Below are 26,248 nucleotides of genomic sequence, written 5' to 3' on the forward strand. Positions count from 1 at the left end.
TACTCTACTCTTTTACATCCTGGTCGTCTATCGCCTCGTTCCATTCTTGTGCGATCCTATTTATAGTTAAATTCATTCCATTACTGACTATAGTACGGTTCATCATCTTCATCATCTAATTCACTTGCGCCTGCCCATTGTTTACCTTGATCTTGTTGTTCCTGTACATCTATTATCAGCGAAATTTCCACAAAGTAAGACATGGACTGAACAATACACTAACCTGAATATGAAATTCGTTACCTCTTTTAATCACTCTTCTACCTTGATAATCTATTTCAAGGTAATTTCTCCTACTTATTCTTGGCTTCTCATTTATCCCTTGTATTAAATCTGGTAGAATATTCTCAACTCCCTTCAACCTTTCCATTTCATTTTGTTTCGATCCGGGAACTCTATCAAGAATGTCTGATTGCCATCCGGATTTACCGCCGCTGAGATTGCTTAAGATTTCACCAGATCGTTCTGAAGATCTATGTGGTCTTAAAACTCCTGAAAGGTATTCTTCTGGCCTGTTAGGCGGAGGTGTGAAGACCGAATCGATCTGATTCAAAGGGCTCGAATTAGGCATTGAAGGCCTGACATCTAATGGAGATATTGTATTTTGAGACGATATCATCTATGAGGTATCCCGATCGTATCAGCGGATATCCCAGGGCAGACGCAGACGCAGACTTGAACAGAGGACTTACATCGTTGAAACCCGTGGGAGCACTCATGGTGACACTTGCGGAAAGTAAGAAGGCTACGAAATAAGTGAGTCTCATCATGAATGTTTTGCTTGTATGCAGGGACGAGTCAGAAATGAGGCAAAAAATCGAGATGCAGGCTCATGTCTTATATACCGATTCCTCTACGTCTCATGCTCTCTTTGATTCTTCGCTATTTGACATCTAATGATATCATGCATGTGACAACAAGATTCAGCCATTGAAAGTCAATGCGCTAATGAAATAAATTTCGACTGGCTAAACAAGAAAGCAAACAAAGAAGGCTTTGATGGTTAGTATTGCAATCACAACTGCCGCAGCAACTTTATTTCCCAGTCAGCCCAAATTTGCATCAAAAGGATTACATGGATGTGAGCAGCATGCATGCATGTTGCGTTTGGCTGATCAACAGGTAGCTAAAATAACCAGCTGGTAAGAACGCTTTCCAATGTCTCGGTTAATATACACAAGGTCAGGGGAATCTTCAACGTCCATGCAGGATCGAAGGCAGTGACGTTCACAGCTCCTCGTCCGAATCATCGGCTGAATCACAGAACGAAATTAGCTTTCCAAGATCTGATTCGATAGGGCGAAAATGAGGCGAAGGAGGATGAGCGATGAAAGGGCAGAGGTACGACGAAACGCAACGAAAACTCACCACCCATATTAGCTAAGAAGCTAGCAAAGTCCTTCTCCTTCTTAACATCTTCATCCATATCATCATCCAGATCCATATCACGTTGTGCTTTACGTTGTTCGACTTCTTTCGACTTCTTTTCTTTCCTCTTTTCCTTCTTACTCTTTTTACTCAACACACTGCGTTGTGGTACATCTTCGGATTCATTATCTATCTCCACTAATGCCGCTGAAGGTTCTTCAACGTCCATACCCATAAAGCCTAACATCAATTCTCCTTCAGTACGCTCTACCGCGGCTTTTCGTTTCTTTGCTTTCTTCAGAGCTGCTTTAGCCTTTGACCTATCTAACACCCCAGCTGGTAGTACTGCCAATTCCTCTGCTGAAAACAGCTTGTTGGTTTGCGCGATTGGTTGACGGGAGATCAACGGCTGGTGAACTTGTCCGGCCGCCGGAGTGTGAGATAATGTGGATGAAGACGCGATAGGAGGGCGGAAGGTGGATGACTCAGCATCAGAATTGTCGTCGTCCGAATCGTCCAAGGAAGGCTGTGGTCCTTTGCCAGCCGATACAGCAGGTTGCACAGGTAAGATTTCGGGAGCAGGTATGACCACATCAATACTACCAAGGGTTCAGTCAAAATCACGCGTAAGGCTTTTATCGTAGACACTCACTCTTCTGTCATGGCTTGTACGTCCGCAGCCTCTTCGCCCTCCCATGCAGCCTCGTCACCAAAGTTATCGAACAAACCATCGAGTGTGAACGCTTCACTTAGCGTGTTAAGGATTTTGGCGTCTCCAACCTTTTCACCATTCATCTCAACATCATCCTCGCCTACATTGTTGGGAATGACCGCATTGACTGGCTTTTGTGAAGGAGCAGAAGAGAAATGTACAGCCGGTGGATTGGTGAAATACAGGATTTTCCCAGAATTCCAGTCTCTCAAAATTTGTACTGCAGATCCTTCTATATCTGGAATTCCACCTTTACCTAATCGTCCTCGTACCAAGGCAATTTTAATCAAGAAGTCCCTCACACTGTCATACGGCGGTATGTTGTACAATTTTTGTAATTGAGCAGGGTCCACTTTCGTCAGGATCACCTCAACTACACTGCCTATCAGCTTTAGGATCTCTCAATCAGGGTTGTGATATGGCAGCTCACCTGGAGATATCGGGTCTTCAACTAGTTCAGCTTTTATGCAATTTCTTAACATAATTTCAGCCTGCTTCCTCTTGCCTTCTTCTCCATCCATCGCTCTTCCTATATCTTCCAATACTACACCGGGACAATCCAAAATTTTGACTCCCTTGTCCAATACAACTTCCTGAACGACTCTTGTCTTTCCAGGCATGGATGCCACAGCACAGGCTCGTGATCGTTTTAGCGAATTAATCAAAGATGACTTGCCTACATTAGGATATCCGACAACTCCAACCGTAAGCGATGAGTGGGGCGTAGACAAAGCGTATTGCTTAAGCAGATGTAATAATGCTGGTGCACCAAGGGAGGATGAAGTTGTTGGTAACGCTGGAAGCTCTACTTTCTGTCCCGGTACCGCTGTAGGTTGGGCTAATGGTACTGCTACCTGAGACAGATGTTGACGTTGATTTTGAGTTGATGATTTGAACGGCATAGTAGCGAACGAATGTCGAAGGTGTTTTAGCCATGCTTCGAGATTAGCCCTAGGAACAAGATCTGGGAAATTCCGTATTAGCCCACCTACATCTTGGTATTCTTCGTGACCTTGTGAAGGAGTCGGAAGGTACTTACCGATCTTATTGACAACAGCTAAAAGTTTCTTGCCTTGAACATCCCTTTTTCTGACCTCTTCTTCTACCCATCTACTCCTTGTCCCGTCTGGGTCCCTTGCATCAAGCACTTGAATAATAACATCACTTCTTTCTATCACCTTTCTCAACTCTCTCATGAACGCTTTGGAGGAAGAATCTTTGGTAGTGAGAGAGGCATCTATGGGCTCATAAAACGAGATTCCACCCAATCCTGCTCCAGTCGATTCGGGTCCATATTGATCTGCAGCTGATAGAGTAGCTAAAGATTGTGGAGTAGGATGGGCCGCTGTACTGGTGCCAATCTACATCAGGACACCTATATGATGAGCAAGATCTGCGAGACCAATTTGGTAAGGGGCACTGACCTTGGCCTTTTGCTTGTCCGCCAAAGAGTGAAGTTTGGGTATATCCAATCCTCGTTTTTCTGTGTACGCAATATAAGTCAGCCGTAATTTTAATGATGATGACTGCCAAGCTGTGACTTACTTTGAGCAGTTGGCAAGGAATATACTTTGCCCTTAGGGCCCTTCTGCTTGTCTACAAAGCGACAACAACTTCCCGTGAGTCTACTACATGAAGGAACGAAATATGACAGAATGGTACATACTAGCTTTTGGCATTTCGATCTTTGACCTTGACACAAAGAAGCTCCACTAGATGGTATCACTGTTCTCGCGATTCATGTATACACTCACGACATCGCTAATCATGATCACAAAGTCCATTATTGACAGTGAAGTGATTGTTTTCAAAATTCCAAGAGTGGAGGTGGTGGGGATCGCCGCCGTGTAGCAATGCTATTATGCAAGCTTAATAAAGATAGGATTCTCTCAAAAGCATTTTGAAACTGTTAAAGCTCGATTACATGATTAAGATCTTACGCTATCAAGAGCTACAGCTGTCTTTTTCATACATATCGCTAGCATCATCACAAACACTATGCTCACGAAAGTACTTCGATCAACCCATGCGGCTGTCAAAGCTGGTCCATCTGCTCGACCTGTTCTCGCTCAACGATCTTTCCACGCCTCTAGAATAGCGCAGGATCATTTCCTGGATGCTAATGATGAGGTAAGTCGGTTAAGGCTATCCGTTTAATAAGAAGCTCATTAGTATCATGTATTTTGATGTGATAGGCATTCAGTAAACGAGCATTAGATGAAGCAAATGCTAAGCCTATTTTGGTAGATTTCTACGCTGAGTGAGCTCTTCATTAGCTCGCTCAATCAAACTCAAGGTCAAATAGCGAAACTGACCATCAATGTTAACACAGATGGTGTCAACCATGTCGAGTACTTACACCTTTACTTAAAAGTCATACAGGACCTGATTCCGCTTATGATTTGATGACTGTGAATGTTGATGATTATCCAGATTTAGCGGCAAAGTTCAAGGTAAGGCCAAGACAACTTTTCGATACGTGTTGAATACCAAGCTCATGAACGAGCTCCTCAATCAGGTCTCAGCCTTACCTACCGTTGTAGCATTTAAGAATGGTGCCGTGAAAAACAAATTTGGTGAGCTAATTATCGTATGCGCCGCTAGCAAATGTATAGCTAACCTTCCTGTGTAGTCGGGTTTAGGGGAGACGCAGATATCAAGAAATTCCTTGGTCTGCTATAGCCACCATGAGACTATGCATTCACGTGAATATTCACATTCATCATCGTGAACTTCTCGTTGCTATGCTGCAAGATCGAATGAGTTCAGCTGGGAGGACAAGCTTTCAATAGCAACGTTCGGGATTCTTCGGCCATTTTCACCAAAATGATCGTCTAGAATTTCGTGCAAGGCTAAGTTTCAACAATCTTACTCATGACATACACTGTTATTAATTATATGCATATACTCTCGCAGCGTTGAGGGGTAATGAGATACAAAAAATCGTACAGGTTATCTATAATCTACCATTCAACCCTCTCACCTTTCCAATCCCAACATTTACCTTCCCATTTCTTTGACTCATCCCTCTTGATTTGGCCCATAACGCCAACCATCTTTTCGATAGCCTGATCAATTTCAAACTTCCCCTTTGATGGATCAGCTACAGCGTCATTTCCTATAACGGGTTTTGTGAATGATGTAATAACTGTGCCAGGATGATATCCCACTGCCACCGCAGAAGAATTTTTATTTATTAATTCGTGATCCAGTGTACGTATTATTTGGTTTGTAGCTGCTTTTGAGCTATACGGTATGACGGGTCGCACTTGTTATTTTCCATACGTGCATCACGACTGTAATAAGTGATAAGGATGCAATGACAGACTTACGCCCTATAAGAATACCATCCTCCCCTGTTATTATCCGATATACTACCGACTCTAGCACTCATTGACCAACATAAACTACTATCTGAACTAATCAACCCTTGTGCAGGATCTTCACCTTGATAATCTTTCCAATCTGTTGATAGACATTCAAATTTTCTTTTGTTAGGTATGAGCGGTACGAAGTGTTTATACGTTAACAAATGACCTAGGGTATTTATTTGAAATTGATCAATTGATTTAGATAGGTCGATAGCTGAAAGTGATTTCTCAGGATGTAGCTGACAAGGCATTCAATTAGTCTTGTCTGTCTCTACAGCATACCTTTTCCCGGTGAAGATAGAGTAATACTCACTACTCCCGCCATACAAGCTATTAATCTAATTCTATCGGCCCCTTCGCGTTGCTCAACCAGCTTAGCAGCCTTGCTCAGACCTTTTTCATTCCTGATATCCACATCATCTACTACGGTCAATCTCTCTTTCCCTGCGTCATCGCTTATTCCTTCCAGTATCCTGTCAGTGATATCAGAGACTTTGGAATCTGGTCGATGTGTCAAAGCGTAGACTGTCAGACCCGTGTTCTGCAGTATATGTCGAGCAAGTGCCAAACCCAATGACCCCGATGCACCTTGTATGACAGCTACCGACATTGCTATGTTTCCTCTAACTCGAGGAGAGTGGATGTGCGGCTGAGCTATTCAGTGCTTCCGATTGAATGGTCTATGCGATTGTTTGTATAACGATCTGCACAATTGGATATCCTACCTTAAGGTGTTTCAAAACTCTAAAGATCGGAAACTTGATTATCTTTTATTGTGGGGTCTCCGCTGTAGATGATGTCATTCCTCGCGTAACAAGATTGTTGTTTGCTTTATCTTATACTTTCTCCGTAATAGTGTATTGCTTATTTTGAAAAGATTTATCATTATTGTAGCGAAACAGCTACAGAAAGAGTTGAAGATGTCAAAGTGAGTAAGATGAACGTTTTCAGCGTATATGGGCACATCTCGCTGATTAGCTAGACGAGGAAGACCTGCAATCAAGCTCAAAGCTCTTCTTATCGACTTGAACGGTACACTACATTTAGGTTCAGAACCTACTAAGAATGCTGTCAATGCTATAGAAAAGTTACGGAAGGCTAAAATACCTTTCATCTTCTGGTAAATATTGGTGTCTCCTGTTCGTTGTTGCACTTAGTACACTGATCAATGACGAAATCGAAGCTCAAACTCAACAAAGGAATCGTCAAAACATTTATTATCGGGTCTAAACGATATGGGATTCAAGGCTAAACAAGAAGAATTAATGACTAGTCTATCAGCATGTAGACAGTTCGTACAAGAAAGAGGATATCAGTGGGTCTTTTTCTCGTTAGGCCCCAAGAACATTGTATTCGTTCCGAAGGCTAATCACCCTTCGTACTATCTTATGTTTATCAAGACGCCCTTACCTCTTAATGTCCGATTCTGCCAAACAGGAATTTACATCTTCTTCATCGAGCGCCGAGAAGTCATACGACTCAGTAATCCTCGGTTTACATCCTCCTTCACTTTCTTACGATAATTTGAATATAGCATTTCGTATACTGAAACAAGAACCCATCTCTGTGAATTTGGTTGAAAACTCATTTTCAAAGTCAAGTAAGCCTATATTGATAGCACCTCATAAATCCTCATATCAACAATCTCCCAGTACAGATCATTTGCCTGAAGGATTATCATTGGGTATAGGACCATTTGTTACCCTGTTGGAAGAAGCAGGGGGTATACAAGCTGAAATAGTGGGAAAACCTACTGAAAGATTTTTTGAACTTGCTATAGAACGATTGAAGCGCAACGCCGGAATGGAACAAGGTTTCAATAGTAATGACATAGGTATAATAGGTGATGATATTTCGAATGATCTAGGAGATGGTGCGAAAGAACTAGGATTAACAAGGATATTAGGTGAGCTGTCATTTTTTTCTCTCACTCGTTCACGCGAGTTTAGTACTTCCTCTAAACCGTTGTTGTGAAGCTTATGCGCGTATTGGCATATAGTCAAGACGGGCAAATATCGTCCTGAGAGCGAGAAGACAAACCATCCCCCAGATCTTCTCTATGAAACCTTTGCCGAATTTGTAGAAGATTTCTTACATAAATTATAGAACCTACAATAACGTTCATATTTTATAATTGCATAGCTATTGCTTATCTATCGTGCGGACTCAACTGCGTCCGGGATCAATTAACGACATGGTAAATCTGAATCATTACGTGAATAGTTGTGCGAGCTTGCGATTCTAGACTGTGCCTGTGATGCTGTGTTAAGCTTTCGTGCCCGAACTTCAGATGACTTATACCTCCGAGGAAAGCTGACGGTAAAGTGTCATAAATGTACCAGATCATCATCCTGCGAGAGGTCATATATTCTCGTGATCGAGAGAAGTAGACGTTATTGATACTAAATTGGAATGCTGCTGCTGAACATTCCAGAGTATGAATGGTCAAAAAAACGCCCATATTACATTTCCAACCCCTTTCAAGCCACATTAATGGATTTCCAACGTATCATTCGGATCCGAGTGGTGTCGGAACGCGCACCGGCCAAACTGTGCCCAATTATCGTTGGCTACACCCATTCTCGCTCTTGAGACAATGAACTCCGGCCGAATCTATCGTATTGAGAAATACCATACCTAATCGGTACCCTTAGATCTTCGTACACCAGACTCCCCAGACTCCCGAAACATATGGTACAGCGCGTAAATACTCACTTGACACGTAGATCTGTGATCTGATCTGATTTGTGACTGGCTGGTTGACGTGTGAAGATTCAGTCGGGGCTTAATCTAAAAACCAAATCCACGGTCAAACCCGAATCAAATAATCAAATAACTTGGCCGGGACGCCTCTTTAACGGGCAAATTGAGGATTTAGATAGGGCATCGGTCCCGAAAGACAGCAATATTTAAACGCTGGCAGTGTTACGCGTTAAGGGTAATTAAATGGGTTAGGTAATCATATTCAATTAAAACCCAAACAACGCTAAAGTAGGAAATAAAGTTGACTCGATTATCAATCATCTCTTTTTGACGTTTTCTCACGCCATACATACCGTTCAGTACACAGTTTATATATATATATACCTATCTAGACCCTCTCTCCTTCTTCTTTCCTCTTTCTTCTTTCTTTCATACAAACAAGCTTTCATTTAAACATACATTATCTTGCCTATATATTTATAGTCAAGATGTGCTAAATTACTCAGTCTCGTACTAAGAAGCTTATAAAGAACGCATAAACAAATCAATCGTTCTTTGAAACAGTCCTCCTTTTAAAGTTATCTTAACCTTTTCTAAAGAAGCAATCACCACGTCGTCCTTACAGACCAACCACTCCAACAATAACTCCATTCAACATGTTGCATACAATTCAGTTTACCGTACTTGCTCGAGGCTCACCTCCCCGATTACCATTGACACCAACGGATATTCCACCACCGACCAAGTCGATATCGACTTGGTCACTACCAACTCTAGAAGATTAGACGTTGAATATAAGACAGCCCAAATTCCGGCTTCAAATCTATCTGAACAAAGTATACTTACAACTATACCTGATTATCAAAAGGCTAAATTGCCAGCTATACCAAAAGCTTCATCAATTGATACGTCGAAGCAAATAATAATATCACCACCACTTACTGCATCGGTTTCTCCATTCAAGATAATCGACGAAATGAGGTTTACTTCACCACACGCTAAGCCCACCCTTACTCCGGTAGGGTACAGGCTCCTTCAATTATCCGAGAAGAAGCTATCCAATATGGATGGTTCTCTTTATGATGAAGGACCTGCTCTCCTAAAGGGCATTCTTGTCAAAGAAGCTATCAGAAGCGCATGGCAATCCGTCCAAGAAGGTTCAGTCGTTGAAATGAATGACTGGACTTCTATGAGTGCTATGGGTCTTGAAGTAGTTTCCGAAGAAGACGAAGAGGATCAAGTCGAAGCTGAAATCTCTGGTAATCCCTCTGCTTCCACTGCAAGGGAAGAAAGATGGTTTGAAGACTTAGTGTCTTCTTTCGGTGAAGACGATCTCGAAAATTCCATTCCTCAGCCTGAGCAGCATGAATGGGTCGAATCAAATGTATCAGAGCCTGTATTCGATGACTACGACTACGATTACGATCCGACCCAAATGGAGGCTTTCACTTTCCCTTCGCCTACTTCACCACTCTCACCTGTAGCTATTGTCCCCCAAGTCAGAGTTACAGATGTCGAGATTGTCGAAGTTAATGATGGAGAATGTGAAGCTGAAGCAGGATTCGATCGATCCAAGTCAACCATCGAAAGACTCGACTCGACTTCTCTCGTTCATGTCGAAAACAGACAGCATGATCATCTCACGCCTGTTCTGAAACCTCTCTCTTCTGGTGGTCTGGTCCCTCCTTCACCAATCGAAGCGATCACATCAGTGTCAGTCTCTCCGGAATGGGACGAATCAATATACCCGTATCCTCAACCATACTATACGGAGATGGACGACTATATTGATGACTTCTATCTCCCGCCGCCATTGATTAGATCACTATCTAGCGGATCTACACATTCAATGGAAGGAGAAGAATGTGGTACACCTCCTCTGAGATATTCTGAACTCAATGACCAACCTTCATGGATCGATCAACTCAAGAATATCGATGATCTAATCGAAAATTCGGAATCTAGTGATGATGAAGATGATATCGGTGCGAGGAGGTTTACGGAGAGTGATGAAGAGGGAGATGGGAGTAAACTTGTAGGAGGAGTTATCGGTATGGCTTTGGGTTTTGTTGATGAAGGTTTCGTTCTTATGTAGTTTCTTTTCGCTTTCGTAGTTCATTAAATTAAAAGTTTGAGAAAAAAAACCAAAAAAAAAAAAACAAATTTAGGTGTCTTCTGTGATTAGCTTTTTTCTTCAGTAATTTCCTCTTGTCTCATGCATCTTCGTGCTTGAGAATTCAATACGTTTAGCTAGCAGCATCTAATATGACAGAACTGCATACCATATTTCTTGCCAGCAGTCGCAAATAAATCGTTATATGAGCTCGGGATGATATTAATCCAGGAGTAGTAGGGGGTGTCAATTACTAAAATATGAGTATTTAGTATTTTTATAAAAAAAAATAATTACCGCCTTTGGTAATATGGAGTATTTAGCGTAAACAGGGCGATTTGTATTTTTATATTCCATTTACGAAAAATACTCCATGTATGCGCGTTATTCAGCTTATTTTCAATATTTACACCTTACAACAAATTGATTTTTCTCAACATTACATGCATCAACTGGCAAATATTTTCAGATATTTGTGATCTCCTCAGTCCCGAGATTCGATACATACCTATTTGATCACCTTTCGTTGAACATAAAAATATTCTCTATACAGGGGTGTCAATTATAGTATTTACGCTAAATACTATTGGTATTTATAATTGACACCCACTACTGTGTGACGCTGGCGAAAGTCGTAATGCCTCCACCTGTAATGTCCAAAACTCCAAAGTGATTTTCAACATATATTAAGGCTATCTTAGAATTACTATTTCAATACGCTGTCACTACCACATCTTCAGTACAAACAAGCAAATATGCAAGGTGAGTGAGTGTTACATGTGATAGGTTAGAGTGAAAAGTATGAAAGCTTATTGGCACTATACATTTTAAGCCAAATCTTTAGCATATATAGATACGGTTTATTCAGCAGATTCAATTGAATGGTGTCCTTTTGTAGGATTTCAGAATATTTTCATTTGTGGCACATATCAAATAATAAAACCCGATCCTAAAGAAGAAGTAAAGACTTCAATAAAAGATGAAAATGATAGTGATAGTGATGAAGAATTTGAACTCGAACCTAGTAAACCGACTGAAAGAATTGGAAGATTATTGATTTTTCAAGTTGAAAGTGATGATTCGTTGTGAGTTATAAGCTCAAATGTGATTCATATCAAGACGTTGTGAATATATTGAATCAAAGTTGATCTGTATATTTGAACAGGACTGAAATTCAACGAATAGAAACTCCTGCTATATTAGATACGAAGTGGTGAGCCAACTTTCAGATTCATCACAATTCAATGACTCTCTACTCCAGTTCAGTGAAGTTCAACGGGATGTCGAGTATATCACTGATGAGAACAAATATGCTCTTTGCTATGGTAGGTCACCAGATCTCAATGATGGTAGACCGGTACTAGGAGTTGCAGATGCAAAGGGGCATATAACCTTGTATTCTTTGAATAATGAAACGGTAAGTAGTTGACGCACTACTAAAGCGAAATTCAGTGGTATTGAGGCTGATAGAAAACCTGTAGAGACGCCTAGAAGAAATGCAGCAAATTGATGTTGATGAGGAATCTTCGCTTTGTTTATCTTTAGATTGGTCGAATCGCTTAAATAAGTAAGTCAGAAATCCTTTACCGCTCGACTTTTCGACTGAAAAAACTATCCCCACTTTATACATTACACACATATCATGATGTTGATATGTTATTTATCACTCTTTTACAGTTCAACCTCGACAATTATTACTTCTCTTTCGACCGGAAACTTGGCTCACATAGTATCAACCCCTACAGGCTGGCAAGTGGATCAAAGTTGGAAAGCTCATGATTTTGAGCCTTGGATAACAAGTTTTGATAATTGGGATTCGAATACGGTTTGGTCAGGTAAGTGTTTTTTGTAATTTTTCCAATATTTTTGGGTTTTATTTCCTGCTAAAAAGTGATTTCTTACTTTGTTCAAGGTGGTGATGATTGTAAATTGAAAAGATGGGATATTCGAGAAACCTTCAGACCAACATTTATCAACAAAAAGTAAGCTTTTTAAAAGATTTATCTTGTCCACCTTATTAGATTTTTCTTTTATTATTAATTGATCATTACTATTTATTGATTTACAGTTTCGATGCTGGTGTGACTACTATATCATCTTCTCCTCATACTGAACATCTTTTAGCTGTTGGAAGGTAAGTCATGATACCTTTTCTCTCTCTCTCTCACACACACACAAATTTTCATTAAGTTCAGCATAAATTCAATTCAATATTAATGGACTATCATAGTTATGATGAAAATTTACGTATATTCGATACTCGTTCTCCAAAAGAACCTTTAACTACAATACATTTAGGAGGTGGTATATGGAGAACTAGATTTCATCCTTCATTCAGTAGGAAGAATGAAATTTTAAATGGATGTATGCACGATAATTTTAAAATTGTTAAATTATCAGAATCAATAATTAATTTAATATCAAATTCAACTTCAAACGAAGAAGGAGAAGGAGAAATTATCAAGGTATTTGAAGAACATGATAGTTTAGCATATGGATGCGATTGGTCAAGATTACCTGAAAATAAACATGGAAGTCTAATAGCTAGTTGTTCATTTTATGATCATGCTATGCATTTATGGAGAGGGTAAATCTCTCTCAATACCAATCTGTCGATATTTGGAATGTATTATACATACAACATGGAGCAGAGTGAAAATGTGTAATTGTTGAAAATAAAGTCTCGTTCAATTTCATAGACAATCTGAGACAAATGTAAAAATTATCAATCCTCTTCATCATTCGCATCATCTTCTAAATCCCCAATATCTTCATCTTCCGAATTCCTCTTAATCTCCTCGATATTCTTTGAAGTTACATCAACTTGTTCATTCTTGATAGGAGCTTCCCTAATTTGTTTTCTATACATTTCAGCAAATTGTTCACTAGTAGTAGCTTGTTCCCAAGATTTATCATCACGTATTTTCATAAATCTAGGAAATCTAATTGAAAGACCTCTTTCTGATCCTAATAATGTAGATGCAGCTGGATAAACAGGTGACAAAGTTATACTGAAACCGAAAAGAATTTAAAAAGTCAATTTCAATCGCTCAAAACGCAAAAACAATTCTTTAAAACTCACTCTGCACCACGTATTTCCCATACTTCACTTGGTTCAAACCAAAAATCAGGTCTCAACCCATTTGTATCATAAAATCCTAATTGTGTATTTGGATTACATTTTTCAGGTAATCCTTCAGGTGGAAATCGTTTAATCAGATCTTTGTAAAATTGATCAGAAAACCCTATTGAACATAAATCCTTGTCAGTGAATTTAAGGCATATGAATCATCCTAACGAGAACTCACCTGAAATACATTTGCAAACAGCTTCAAGAGCTCCTGATTCAGGATTATGACAAGCAAGTAAAATTGGAGACCACCATCCTGCTTTTCTGCCTTGTCCCCACCATGCCCCGATAGGTACCAGATCAAGCGAATCCCCTAATCCTTCGAGGTAATCTACACCAAGTGTTTATCAGCGGCGAATCTTTCAGATAGTGACCTGAGATTTCCAGACTCACCCTTCTTGACTTTCAACCAGCCCTGACTTCGTTGATCAGGCTCATAAGTTGCAGGCAAAGGTTTCTTTTTTCCACCTTTACCTTTTTTCTTGGAAGGTGTATCTCCAACATTGGACGCGGAATCGTCTTCATCATCTTCTCCTGTCAAACCTTCTCCTGACTCAAGCAGTTTTACCATAAGACCTTCGCATTTCTGTTCAACTACCGATTCAAAGAAAGATTGCATCTCTGCAGGTACATCTTGTAACGAAGTAGAATCTAAAGAAGCTACATGGGCGAATCTTGCTAATGTTGGGTCAGACGGGTTTGAGAATGGTTCGAAAAGAGTTCGGAGGAGATGACGTCGATGTGAAAAGGGGGAATTCAATAAAGGCTATGATTAAAAACCTGTGAGCAGTGACATCCGACAGCTCACAAGCGGCATTGTCAGAAGTAGAATGGAAAGAGAACACCTACCTGATCGTTGAGCAGCATAAGATCAAATGCAAATACACCAACAACAACTTTTATATCCTCGACCCTTACATCCTTTTTGGCTCTATTCGAGAGGTCCTGGAATGTCCGATATGCTCCAGAATCTTTATCGACGGCAACAATTTCGGCGTCCATGATGAAAGACTTGATATTCTGGGATTCAAGAAGGGCGAAAACATTTTCTGAAGGTGTTGAAGCTTCTGATGGAAAAGGTGAACGGGAAGAAGGTAAAGGACGGGAAAGCATGGTAAGGACAAGTTGACAGACATCAGGGTATTTTTCAGTCATATCTTCGAGGTGTCTAGAATCGGAGAACCATGTCAACTTATAAGTCGTCACTCCCACGCCCACTTAGTGGACAGTACCATGTAGGTCATACGAAAGAACTGTAATGCTCACCTGCTGAACAACCTGACCCATACCTTCCCCTCATCTCCTTGTACCCATCTTCCACCACCATCATCCTCTCCCTGAGGTCCATCGATCCTAGCATGTATCTGCACCCTTTGTCCATCCAATTTAGCTTCAGCAGTAAATGGCAAAGTCCCCAGACGAGTGAACACCTCGTTCAAGGATCGAGTGATGGATCCTAACATGGGTGATAGGGGTATACCTAATTGTGAATGTCATTTAGCATCATAGGAGCCATCATTTGCGACAACTTGAGAAGAATACATACCGACGTTGACACCGACTCGTTCTTCCAATCCAGTCAAACCACCTTGGTCAAGGCCAACGACCAAATCCCCATAATTTGGATGACGCACATATACCTTTCTGACGATTTTGGCAGCTTCAAGACATCGTTCTTCTACTTCCTCGCGAGCTGGATCGGGTTCTACCTTAGGTCTGGGCTGACGTTTCTGACCCTTCTCCAGCTTTTGAGGTGGAGGTGGTAGGGGCTTGACAGAACTGATAAGTGCTTCTGGCATATGTAGGAGAGCTGTAGCTCTTGCCAATGCCGTGAGCAGAGTCTATGATCGCTGTTAGCCAAAATCAGAAAACAGCACAATGGTCGAAACTCACAAGCCTGACAGCCCCAATCTATCATGTCAACATCATGAATATCAGTTTCAGGTTTGTTGATGTTGAATTAGACATAAGCAACAGCTACTCACACGTAAATTTCCTACCAAACTCCTGACTAAGAACCTGACTTCCTCCCCTCTAGCTTGAACCATCAATTTCCTCACTATATCGCCCTTGATTCGACCACTTTGGCTTCCCTTGACTTTCGACAGTCCTAACATCCTTTGATAGACATCCCCGACCAATAGTGGAGAAGGCTTGACTAATGTCCGTAGATTATTTTTCGCTTCGAAAGCTACATCTCCTGGATCACCCCATTTATCCCATAGCTTCTTCAAATCCCTAGGCTGCAAGCCAGAAACGGAAGTCACTGCCTTTGTCAATACTTGAGAACCTATTCCTAGTTCACAAGGTAGATAATTGGGCAGAAGGTGGTTCGATAGGAGGTATAAAGTTGGTGTCAAGTCGACAGGAGAGGCGTGTAAAAGCAGATGCAAAAAGCTTGATGAAGTCAAGGTCAGCCATACATCTGCTCATAGTTGAATATCCGAAATATAGGGCACCCACTTTGTCAACACCCGAACAATAAGTAATCTCGACCTGGTACTTGATACTTGTACGTATACACCAACTAAAATACTGTAAGGTAATCTGCCTTTAGGCCATTTAGAAGTATCTATCTCAGAAGGGCGGAACAAGAAAGCGTCTGTGTCAAAGTTGATAGGCTCTACCGCATCTGCTGAAGCGGTAGTGATGTTTTGAGGCTTACTTGGAGATATCAACATTGGTTTTATATCTGCCTTATCGTCTAATGGTGGAGGTGTTCGAGGGATGGGTTTTGAGAATATCGTCGCAATTGGTTTGGACTCTTGTTCCGATGTTTGCTCTGCCTTGATAGGAGGTAATTGTCGTTTACTTGAACAAGATCCATTCACACCTTCCGCCTCTGAGTACGGTGGTTCAACAGATAAGACAACATCGGAATTCTCCTCATCATCCGGCGTAGCTCTACCTTTACCCTTATCTACCTTTTCCCATTCAGCAGCTAATTTTCTAGCGAGACTTTCGTCCACATTTTCCTGACTTTTGACTTCCTGAGGAAAATCTTCATCTGAATCTTCGACACTGATGATGGTATCGTTCCTCTTGACGCCATTAGTCCGAGGTTTAGGCTTGGAAGGAGATGCGAAGAAATTAGCAATTGAAGTTTGTTGTTGTCCTTGGACCCCTTTCTTAGCTTTCTTCTTAGGTGGAGGAGTTGATGGTTTAGCTTGTCGTTTGGGTGCCATAGCGAGGGATTGATGACTCAGACCTCTATGGAATATGACAAAGGGTGGAATTGTTACCACACGTAGCGATACCCTCATTAAAATTCTTGTTTTTCACTCCATAAGGTTGATTATGACAAAACAATGCCGCATTTACCTGATTCAAATGATAAAATGATCAACATTACAAGATCGCGTATCAAATGACATCACACATAAACACGATCAACCGGGGTAATATAAATCCCATCATGAGGTCTCAGAGCACGATGTACTTCAACGTGGCTGCCACGTGATGACTATACCACTGACTTGAACGGAAGTCGCATCAAGCTAATTCAGTGGATCAAAGCTCAAAAGCGTGATGAGTCGGTGATTGCCGTCGCTACCGAGCCGTTGAACGCTTTGATCATCTCCCAATTCCAAGTTTTTGTAAAAGGGTGAGCGATGAGCGCCTCAGGCGGTAAAGATCGACAACCACACTTTAAATTCATTTTACTTCCGCCTTTGGGTAATAAAGTTAAAAGTGAGTAAATTCTCCGGATTCCCAAATAATTGATCGGCATAGATAGAATAGACACGTCCGAACGGCCCATCAAAGATGCAGTTGAGTATCGTAGTCACCTTGTTATACATTGTAGAATCACTGGTTCAGTGTCGAGCTTTGAAGCTAAATATAAGTTCAAACGATATTTTCACATGAATCAACCGGAAAAATCCAATCTAATATGCTCGTCTGCAGCCATCTGCATTCCGCTTCCATCGGAATTGCCGCGAAAACTGCTGTTTTGTTTGGTGAGCAGTCCGTTTCTCGTCCGTAAGAACTAATCATGATGCGGATACTACGAATGAGGCTTGCTGTATTTCTCAGTTAGTGGGATATCCGGACGTTCTTGACGAGGAGTACAGCATATCTCTTGTGCAATTGAGAGTCTAAAATTTAGAACACCGAGGGGATGGTCGTTGGTGACATCCCTTTCAATTTGCCTCCGAAACATCGGTAGAACATAGATGAACTTGTTCAAACTCGCTTGATGGTAGATCCCACATCATCGACCTAAAGATTATCCAAGACCGCCACTCACATGTTTGCAGACACGTAAGCAAGTGATTGCGCAATCATGGTCACCTGCATAAAAGTATCTGAATTGTAGTCTGACCAAATTCGTAGTAAGGCATTTACATCCGAGGTGAAATTGTGTTTCCGGAACTATCTTTTCTCGGTTACTTCCTAATCTGTAATTTTACCTCTTTCGACAAGTAAAAGTAAAATTGAACACTTCGTTGTATCGAGTAAATGATTATCTCCTTCCAGTATCCTTACATGAAACAATTTGTTGTCTAGAGATTACTTGCTGAACATCTTGATATTACCTATTTATTTAACACTTTTTGCTAAATCGAGAGACGGAGAATAGGGATCTGAGATTGTTCGGTCATCGGGTTAGCGCGACAACGCTAGTAAATAATAGATACACTCTTAGTACCTTAACAAGATTGATTTTTGTCTTGATTACCCCAACTTCAGCAAAAGAACAACAAATATATCGCACAAAAAAGCATCCGAGCAACAAGACACAAGCTTCCATAAGAATAGAACAAACATCTAATAGCTGTAGCAGAGCAGGTTGGTGCATCATCCCCTTTTGTAATCTATCGATCGCATCAAAGATTCCTTTACCCAATTTAACAAGATGATCAAAACATCATCATCGTCATCAAACAGAGCCCTCACACGTTCTCCCATTCCCACTCATACTCACGACTCAGCATCGACATCAAAAACATCATCAATATCATCACCGAGCTTCAACGGAGAAGGAAGCTCAGATTCATTTTCACCAAATAGTAACGGGAATGGCAATTTCATTAGAAAACATAAAACGTCTTTAGATTTCATTTGTTCACCGTCTGATCTAACTCAATCAACCTCACCAAAACCAAGAGAAAGTAGTTCTACACCAAAAACATCACCTTCATACATGTCACCCAAACCTTCTTCACCACCGCTTTCCACGCCAACAATAACAGAATCGTTAATCACATCAACTGGACAAAAGGGAAAAGGTTCCACAATGAATGGTAAAAGTGGTTTAGAATGTTTACCTAGAGAACTTTTAGCTTTAGTAGCTTATCATCTTCTGACTGAACGTGGAGAAGAAAAAGATGATGAAGAGATATATGGAATTCATCCATCTAATTTATTACCATTACTTTTCACTTCTAAATCAATATATGAAGCTATTTGTTTCGATAATAACCCTCAATTATATAATACCTTATTCAGAGTGACTTTCGATATAAAAGCTTTAGATAGAAGATATCAATGGATGAAAAATCATTTACATAAAAATTCATCAGGTAAAGGCAAAGGTAAAAAGGTATTTGATCTTTTTGCCGACCCTAGAAGTTGGGCAATAGATTATAAGATAAGATGGGAACAATCTTTTAGAATGCGTCAGGTCGCTAAACAATGCAGGATTGAGATACCTGATATATGTGATAAAGAAGCTTATGTAGCGGATTTATGGAATGTTTGGTTCTTGTTGACAGAAAACGGTGAGTCCTTAATGTGTCTGTCTTTCCCCTTCTCGAAATATGTGATCTCGGAACGAATGCCTTCGCTGCAGCCTGTTGTATCGTTCGAATTGGAAACTAACAAGTAGTTTTGGTTTGATTAGACAACAAGAATATCAAATTCTTGCACTCGCAATGCGATCTCCGAGGTTTCATTCTTGCATTTTATAAGGAGAACTTACTGAAAGAGTCCCTAGTACCAGGATATCCCAGAGATACGGGTGACAAGGCTTTGGCTGTATGGTGTTGTCTCCTTGCTGGAATCGGTGAGTCTCTTTTAATTTTAGCCAAAGCGAAAAGTAATTTCGGACTCTGACTTAGATTTCGTGTAGATGATCTTGGGGAAGATACCCCTGCCGATGTGGATGAAAAGATTTTCATGCTTCGACCATATGTTTTCGCTTGTGCTAAAGTGAGCTGTTCGTGCTTATACATAATAAGGGTCAAGCTCATCATATCACAGTATGACACACATTACGCTCCGTGGCATTATCGAAAACTCCCTTTCTGTCCCCCGGATTGCGTTGAACATGAAACAGACGCTTCGATCAGATTGAAAGCGATGACTTACAAACGATTTGGATACACTTGGAAAAGAGCACCACCTCATTTTGTTTTAGGAATTTACTTAGTATTCTTTAGATTATTAGAAAGACAACCTGATAGAGTAGGGTTGAAAGCTGGAAGTTCATCATTTCATTTTTCTCCTTTCGAAGCTGGTTTACCGAGTTTATTCAGTGGATCAAAATTGGTACCTTCGATAGAACACGATAGGGAATGGCAAAGGAATATCATGAGTCAAGACCCGCACACTTCTCCAGGTTTACCACCTACATCATTTTCAGGTATGCTTAAAGGATTTTGGAGAGGAAAATTTTTATTTTACGATTTCGATCTATATCGTCAAATCTTAGCTGGAAATATGCGTGGAGTGTATACTGGAACCTTTGCTGAACAAGCTGCTGAATTTGAACTTCATGAAACGATAGTCAAATTACCGAAAGAAAAGATTGGAGGTGAAGGACCATTGTTAGCAGCTGGATTCAAGGATGAATTTGATGAGGATGGATCACAACAAATTGCGATCAAAGAGGGATATGGGTTTGAAATTTGTGATGAGAATGAAGAGGTCCAAGAAGGCTGGACGAAGGAGATCCTCATTAGCGGAAGGGTAAGTCTATCACTTCAAAGGAAATTCTACCTTGTGCGGCATCATGTATTCGTATTGACATTATTGTATTAGGCACGAACAAGTTGGGGATGGGCCAAAATTAGAGGTAGAATCAGATCATGGGATGGTCTGGTAATTCTCGAAATGACTTATTCGGTGAGTTGTCAATACTTATCTGAATTGGAAACGTTGATTTCGAATGAATGTGCTGACCTGATGTTTCACTTCTGTAGCGCCACGTTATGGGTCGATGGATATGGAGAGGATATTTACATACAGGTGGATATATGGTTGGACGGTGGAGAGATACCTTCACAGCGGAAAACCTTCGAGGTACGTGCTGATTTTACCGATGACGATCACATCCATAGAAATTAATCTCTTGTGCTGATTGAACATGATGGTTGCAGGATACGAAGGAGCCTTTGGTATGATTCGAGCAGGAGATCCCCTTTACCCCGATCATTTCCCAAAACGAATGGAAGATTCCTTGGGCGTGAATGTGAATGTTCCTAGAGGTCAAGGAGGCCATTCACAACACGGTCAAGGGGGTCACTCGCAACAAGGCCAAAGTTCCCAAAATCAACATTCAAGTTCTTCCACCACGGCTCAAGCTTCATCGTCCTCTTCCGCCGTGGCCAATTCGCATTCAATTTCGGGTACGGGCGCACAGGGAAGCCCGAAGGAGTCACGATCGCCAGAACAATGAGGGTGTCCATCAAAGGGCTGTATCATAAGACGTAGTTGAACCATCATCATTATTGGAGTGAACTGTACCACAGTTGTGAAGTGGTCTATCCGAGAAGCCTTTTATTTACTATATGGCTAGGAGACCAAGCATTTGTCGATGACTAATGAATGACATGCATATATGACCATGTCCATCACCTTTTCTCCCTTCGTTGCAATAGATGCATGCAATGATATGCTAAACAAGTAAAGTCATGTCTAACCTCCTGGCTGTGAAATATAAGCAATGCATGAGAAGACTTGAATAATCAAGTGGAGGTTTTTATACTTGCTAGTATTATAGCTCGATCGAATGTTAATCTGTTAAATCGAAATGACGTAGGATCGAGAGATGTATGAATGGAATTTTGAAAATGCAGTAGTACATTCAGTCAAATCGGTGAATCGTTTATATATATAAAGAATTCGTTAAAATGTAACTGAAAAATCAGTCCCCATATTTGAACTTTGAATTATCAATAACATATAGTAAAAAGAAATTTTGGAAAAATAAACAATGGTTTGGCAAGTCGATTTAAAAGGAAAGACTATAGTTGTCACTGGAGGTAACCGAGTGAGTCTAACATTAGTTTTCGAAACAAATTCATTTGTTAATTAAATTGTAGGGAATCGGTTTAGCTATAAGTGAACAAGTTGCTCAAGGTAAGTTTCGAATTTTACAATATATATCTTAAAGACACTAATTTACTCGTAATGAATGTGTAGCCGGTGCTCATGTTGCAATCATCTATCGATCAAGTAAAGATGCACCTGAAGTAGCTAAGAAATTAGCTGAGAAGTATGATGTACATGTTGAAGTAAGTTTTTGAAATGTACTTTTAACTCGTCGAACATATGCTCATAAAACATGACTTAGGCATATCAAGTAGACGTAGCTGATCAACAAGCTATCACCGATTTATTCAAAAAAATTTACATCGATGTAGGACCTATAGGTGGTGTAGTTTGTAATGCAGGTGAGCACTTTTGATTTCATATTATATGTGCGATGAAAAAATCAATTGATCAAGTTTTGATACATAAAAGGTATTAACGCTAAGAAAGATGCACTTGAACTTACAAAAGAAGATTTTGATCAAAATTTCGGACCTAATGTTTGGGGAGTATTTACTTGCGCACAAGCTGCTGCTAGATTATGGAAAGAACATGATTATAAAAATGGAAGAATCGTTTTTGTATCTTGTGAGTTTTATTCAAGCTCAAGAATAGCAAGATCGCATCTGCAAGATTTAAAAGTCTGACACTTTATGTCTTGTATAGCTGTATCTGGTACAATAGCCAACAAGGGCACACAACAAGCTTTCTACAATCCTACGAAAGTAAGTACTCGATCTTATCATATTTTATTATACTTGCTTGGGCTGAGATCATTAAAGGCAGCTATAATTTCGCTTGCTAAGACTTTAGCAATGGAATGGGCATCTCAAGGAACTTTGGTAAGTTATTCGACATATGTATCTTAGTACGTCGTATAAAAATCATCAAGCTGATAAACATTTGAACAAAGGTCAATTGCCTATCACCTGGATATGTATTAACAGATATGAATGCCTCTTTGAGAGATAATCCAGAAGAACAAAAGCAAATAGCATCTGAAACTATGGTTAACCGAGTTAGTACACCTGAAGAACAAGCTGGTACGGCTGTATTCTTATTATCAGATTATGCTTCTTGTAAGTCCAAATTTCAACTCGATCTTGTTGAAATGCTACCCGAAAGGTGCCGGTGCTGATGACTGTGGATGATTTTCAGATATTACCGGTACTCAAATAATTGTTGATGGAGGATTACACGCTTGGTAGGGTTATGTTGGAATGAGGACTTGTAGCAATAGCATAGTAAAGTATGACAAACAATATGAAATATGAATCCATCGCATCACCATACTTCTTCATGATCACCTTTACTTGAGTAACATGATGTGCGCAATTGAGAGAGGCAAATTTGATTAAACCGAACTAAAGCTTCTCCAAAAATTTATTCCATTTTTTGCGACTATTTATCAAATAGTGTTATTACGTTTGATCCGATAGAGATGCGCAAGCACGTTTAGCCCGGTTATACGTGATCGGATATGACCGATACGGTTCTAGGAAATATAAATTGGTCAGGAGTGGTTTCTATGCTACTCGTAGAAATCAAAACATATTTGGATTGCGTCAGGCATCTCTACTGATTACACTCCTTGCATACGATTGTCTTGATTCCATCATAGATAATAGAAGTCCTGATCAATCGAGATCGTTAATCTTGAGGCACAAGAGCAAATTCCTCATCTTCTCGAATTTTGTTCATAGTGAAGAAGCATCCCCGGATAAGGATGAAGTGAAAGTAAGGTTAAGATCCGCAAAACCATGGTATTTTAGACATAGTGGAAATTAATGTCTCGACAAGATGGCAGAAATGGAAGCAGATGAAATTGCTATAGAACGCTCATTGTCACAAACGCATAGTAACGAGATTCATCAATCTGATAGACATACTGCGAAATTGGATGCAAATCAAGATGGTAAACAACGACAATTGCCCGACGATTTAAACGAAAATAACAGGCAAAACCTGTCTACAAATATCGAAAATTCATCAAACACATTAGATCCGCCTTTTCAAGATTTACAAACTACACAGACCAATTTGACAACGTCGTCGAATAAACCATATTCAGTTTTTACTTCTGGACAAAAATGGTTTATTGTCATTTTCAGTGCTTTAGGAGCTATATTTTCGTATGTTTCCCGGTATTATTTTGGATCAGTAAGGAAAATTGATAAGTTACTGATATGAATGACAATTTAGACCAATTTCAACGAATATATACGTTCCTGCTATACCTACTCTTGCTCGAGCATTTAACACTACTACTGAGAAAATCAATTTGACTGTGACGATATACTTGTGAGACTATTCTAAACTTGCCACCTAGACCAAAAGTAACATTGGCTTACTCTCTTTCAATTCGTATGAAAGGGTCTTCCAAGCACTTACTCCTTCATTATGGGGCTCAGCAGGTGATTGTTATGGAAGAAGGTGAGTCGAAATTCTCTTCTATCGACTCTTTTATTGAACTTCACTGACATCTTGTTTGATTTTTGCAGACCCGTATTCATCCTTTTACTCACTATATACCTTTTATCATGTATTGGAACGGCATTATGTCCTACTTCAGCATATTGGTTGTTGATGTTAATGAGAGTTTTACAAGCTAGTGGGGGTTCAGCATTGATAGCGGTTGGAACAGGAGTAGTTGCAGATATAGCTATGCCACATGAAAGAGGAAGGTATTTAGGATTATTCAATTTAGGAACTACCGTTGGACCTGCTCGTGAGTTTAGATTACTCCATATTGGAAGGCTGTCACATAAATGAATAATTAGCTAACGTAGACGTCAAATTCAGTCGGACCTCTTCTAGGAGGTATATTCGCTTTCACCCTGGGCTGGAGATCCATCTTTTGGTTCTTATGTATATTCTGCGCATGTGTTTTGGTTCCTATGATCTTGTGAGTACCGCGGACAAGTGAATTTGTGTTTACGTGATTCAATGCTGATTGACTGTTCTTGCTTAGCTTTTTCCCCGAAACACTTCGAGCATTAGTAGGAGACGGTTCTGTACCTCCACCTCTCCTGAATTGTACGCCGGCAGCTTTGATGAGAAGGAAACGGGAGTTGAAGGAATTGAGCGAAAAAGGCGAAGATCCACAGCAGTTGACCTCGAAGCGGGCAAAGGTTTGTACCATTCAACCCGGCACAAAAACCAAGCTGACCTGATATTGATGTTGACTGTACAGTTTAAACCACTCGCATCTTTTCTACTTTTCCTTGAACCTGAGATTGCTTTGATGTTCACCTGGGCTTCGTTGTATTATGCTTTCTGGTATGCCATACTGTCAGTTGTTTCGTTAATCAATCATATTCTTGTTTACTAATCGAATCGCAATAGGACAATATTTACAACGCTTCTTGAGGATGAATATCATGTCAACGAAGTGATAATTGGTCTGTGTTATCTGTAAGTGGATTGCATCGCGTGTATCATGGAAATATCTACATAGGTAACCCTACGATCGATAGGCCTGGAGGAGTTGGTGCCGGAATATCTGGATTCACCACTGGTAGAATAATGGACGTGTTTTATAAGAAGGAGAAAAGACGTGTAGGTGGTGATCATCGACAATGTCCAGATGAATTCAGGTTGGAAAGGACCAGATTTAAGATCTTACCTTATCAAGTAGGGTAAGTCTTTCAGGCAATTTATGTTTTTTCCTTCTTTATCAGGGTGGATGGATTGTTTACAAGCGAGTATAGGATACTGCTTGCTGCAACTATCGGATTGGCTTGGTGTACTACTGTTCACGTGCATATTGCCGTTCCGATCGTCTTGAATTTCTTCGTCGGTATCGGAACCGGTTTCTTGACTACTAGTACGCACGCTTTTGCTTTTGCTTCTCGAATGGCAGAAGAACAGCTTACACGTGTACAAATCAGCTACCATCTATAGTATAGATTTGTTCACGGGTCAAGGAGGAGCCGTGACAGCCACGGTGAGTCTACAAGTTATGTCCTGATTAGCAAAAAAATTCACGCTGATGAAGCTTATCGATCGTCCAGTTCAACCTAATCCGTTGCGCGATGGGAGCAGTGACTACTTCCACTGTACAATTGATAGTCAATCGTATGGGTGCAGGATGGTGTTTTGTCCTTCTTGGTGGAATTTGTTTGCTTGCGACGCCTATTCCATTCATCTTGATAAAGTATGGTCCAAAATGGAATAAAAGGCGTAGGGATAAAACGGAGGAGAAAAAGGCGCAGAACAGTGCAATGAATGCTGATACATCCTCAAAAGCGGATCGGAAATAGTCAATTCGATTTTGATGGATAAAAGACTAGACAGAGGTGTATATTGTATGTTCGATTACTATTTTACTTTACAATTACTGTATGTTATCAAAGTGCCACATTGCTTTGGAGCACGGACCCCATATTAATATGATTAAGTTACATGATCATTCAACCTTGACACTTTACTTGATGAGCAAGTTGACATCACGACAATTGTTAGAATAAATACTAATGCAACAATCATCTCGCCTTTCTATTTCTCTTCTTCTCTTCCTCTTCATTCATTTTCTCAGCTTCTTCCTTTCTTCCTCTTGGTATATATATTATCCCTCACCTCCAATGCCCTTTCTG

The 26,248-nt window shown here is 40.3% G+C and overlaps 11 protein-coding genes across 11 annotated transcripts; 7 read left to right on the top strand and 4 right to left on the bottom strand.

The window, feature by feature from the left end:
• Nucleotides 1-80: 80 nt before the first annotated feature.
• Nucleotides 81-767, bottom strand: I206_102661 (uncharacterized protein; the record flags this gene model as incomplete). Its single annotated transcript, XM_019154768.1, has 3 exons — nucleotides 81-161; nucleotides 224-619; nucleotides 693-767. The coding sequence occupies 3 exons, from the start codon at nucleotides 765-767 to the stop codon at nucleotides 81-83; spliced, it is 552 nt and encodes a 183-aa protein (XP_019012171.1).
• Nucleotides 768-1,227: 460 nt separating this feature from the next.
• Nucleotides 1,228-3,759, bottom strand: I206_102662 (uncharacterized protein; the record flags this gene model as incomplete). Its single annotated transcript, XM_070202601.1, has 9 exons — nucleotides 1,228-1,253; nucleotides 1,369-1,967; nucleotides 2,021-2,453; nucleotides 2,511-2,892; nucleotides 2,935-3,044; nucleotides 3,120-3,441; nucleotides 3,505-3,563; nucleotides 3,626-3,676; nucleotides 3,747-3,759. 9 exons carry the CDS (start codon nucleotides 3,757-3,759, stop codon nucleotides 1,228-1,230), a joined length of 1,995 nt encoding a protein of 664 aa, XP_070058702.1.
• A 319-nt stretch (nucleotides 3,760-4,078) lies between these two features.
• Nucleotides 4,079-4,762, top strand: I206_102663 (thioredoxin; the record flags this gene model as incomplete). Its single annotated transcript, XM_019154770.1, has 5 exons — nucleotides 4,079-4,210; nucleotides 4,276-4,340; nucleotides 4,413-4,533; nucleotides 4,599-4,656; nucleotides 4,713-4,762. 5 exons carry the CDS (start codon nucleotides 4,079-4,081, stop codon nucleotides 4,760-4,762), a joined length of 426 nt encoding a protein of 141 aa, XP_019012173.1.
• A 281-nt stretch (nucleotides 4,763-5,043) lies between these two features.
• On the bottom strand, nucleotides 5,044-6,061 carry I206_102664 (uncharacterized protein; the record flags this gene model as incomplete). Its single annotated transcript, XM_019154771.1, has 3 exons — nucleotides 5,044-5,326; nucleotides 5,413-5,690; nucleotides 5,765-6,061. 3 exons carry the CDS (start codon nucleotides 6,059-6,061, stop codon nucleotides 5,044-5,046), a joined length of 858 nt encoding a protein of 285 aa, XP_019012174.1.
• Nucleotides 6,062-6,371: 310 nt separating this feature from the next.
• On the top strand, nucleotides 6,372-7,557 carry I206_102665 (TIGR01458 family HAD hydrolase; the record flags this gene model as incomplete). Its single annotated transcript, XM_019154772.1, has 5 exons — nucleotides 6,372-6,379; nucleotides 6,434-6,571; nucleotides 6,635-6,766; nucleotides 6,852-7,357; nucleotides 7,451-7,557. The coding sequence occupies 5 exons, from the start codon at nucleotides 6,372-6,374 to the stop codon at nucleotides 7,555-7,557; spliced, it is 891 nt and encodes a 296-aa protein (XP_019012175.1).
• Nucleotides 7,558-9,130: 1,573 nt separating this feature from the next.
• Nucleotides 9,131-10,249, top strand: I206_102666 (uncharacterized protein; the record flags this gene model as incomplete). The annotated part of the gene is made up of 1 exon (XM_019154773.2): nucleotides 9,131-10,249. One exon carries the CDS (start codon nucleotides 9,131-9,133, stop codon nucleotides 10,247-10,249), a length of 1,119 nt encoding a protein of 372 aa, XP_019012176.2.
• Nucleotides 10,250-11,022: 773 nt separating this feature from the next.
• I206_102667 (uncharacterized protein) lies at nucleotides 11,023-12,858 on the top strand (the record flags this gene model as incomplete). The annotated part of the gene is made up of 9 exons (XM_019154774.1): nucleotides 11,023-11,029; nucleotides 11,100-11,352; nucleotides 11,433-11,480; nucleotides 11,597-11,684; nucleotides 11,749-11,834; nucleotides 11,945-12,102; nucleotides 12,180-12,249; nucleotides 12,336-12,401; nucleotides 12,498-12,858. The coding sequence occupies 9 exons, from the start codon at nucleotides 11,023-11,025 to the stop codon at nucleotides 12,856-12,858; spliced, it is 1,137 nt and encodes a 378-aa protein (XP_019012177.1).
• A 134-nt stretch (nucleotides 12,859-12,992) lies between these two features.
• I206_102668 (uncharacterized protein) lies at nucleotides 12,993-16,582 on the bottom strand (the record flags this gene model as incomplete). The annotated part of the gene is made up of 10 exons (XM_019154775.1): nucleotides 12,993-13,278; nucleotides 13,350-13,512; nucleotides 13,576-13,728; nucleotides 13,791-14,163; nucleotides 14,247-14,565; nucleotides 14,664-14,877; nucleotides 14,944-15,238; nucleotides 15,291-15,308; nucleotides 15,383-15,794; nucleotides 15,861-16,582. The coding sequence occupies 10 exons, from the start codon at nucleotides 16,580-16,582 to the stop codon at nucleotides 12,993-12,995; spliced, it is 2,955 nt and encodes a 984-aa protein (XP_019012178.1).
• A 1,673-nt stretch (nucleotides 16,583-18,255) lies between these two features.
• I206_102669 (uncharacterized protein) lies at nucleotides 18,256-21,018 on the top strand (the record flags this gene model as incomplete). The annotated part of the gene is made up of 7 exons (XM_019154776.1): nucleotides 18,256-19,120; nucleotides 19,243-19,404; nucleotides 19,471-19,550; nucleotides 19,602-20,309; nucleotides 20,382-20,465; nucleotides 20,543-20,642; nucleotides 20,720-21,018. 7 exons carry the CDS (start codon nucleotides 18,256-18,258, stop codon nucleotides 21,016-21,018), a joined length of 2,298 nt encoding a protein of 765 aa, XP_019012179.1.
• A 537-nt stretch (nucleotides 21,019-21,555) lies between these two features.
• On the top strand, nucleotides 21,556-22,861 carry I206_102670 (uncharacterized protein; the record flags this gene model as incomplete). The annotated part of the gene is made up of 9 exons (XM_019154777.1): nucleotides 21,556-21,612; nucleotides 21,665-21,701; nucleotides 21,765-21,856; nucleotides 21,916-22,015; nucleotides 22,086-22,241; nucleotides 22,320-22,378; nucleotides 22,436-22,495; nucleotides 22,567-22,732; nucleotides 22,812-22,861. 9 exons carry the CDS (start codon nucleotides 21,556-21,558, stop codon nucleotides 22,859-22,861), a joined length of 777 nt encoding a protein of 258 aa, XP_019012180.1.
• Nucleotides 22,862-23,453: 592 nt separating this feature from the next.
• I206_102671 (uncharacterized protein) lies at nucleotides 23,454-25,915 on the top strand (the record flags this gene model as incomplete). Its single annotated transcript, XM_019154778.1, has 12 exons — nucleotides 23,454-23,785; nucleotides 23,856-23,954; nucleotides 24,027-24,086; nucleotides 24,155-24,381; nucleotides 24,456-24,558; nucleotides 24,625-24,784; nucleotides 24,847-24,944; nucleotides 24,999-25,067; nucleotides 25,130-25,291; nucleotides 25,364-25,479; nucleotides 25,544-25,599; nucleotides 25,667-25,915. 12 exons carry the CDS (start codon nucleotides 23,454-23,456, stop codon nucleotides 25,913-25,915), a joined length of 1,731 nt encoding a protein of 576 aa, XP_019012181.1.
• Nucleotides 25,916-26,248: the final 333 nt, after the last annotated feature.

This window comes from Kwoniella pini, chromosome 3 (genome assembly GCF_000512605.2).
Source record: "Kwoniella pini CBS 10737 chromosome 3, complete sequence".
NCBI classification, from domain to species: domain Eukaryota; kingdom Fungi; phylum Basidiomycota; class Tremellomycetes; order Tremellales; family Cryptococcaceae; genus Kwoniella; species Kwoniella pini.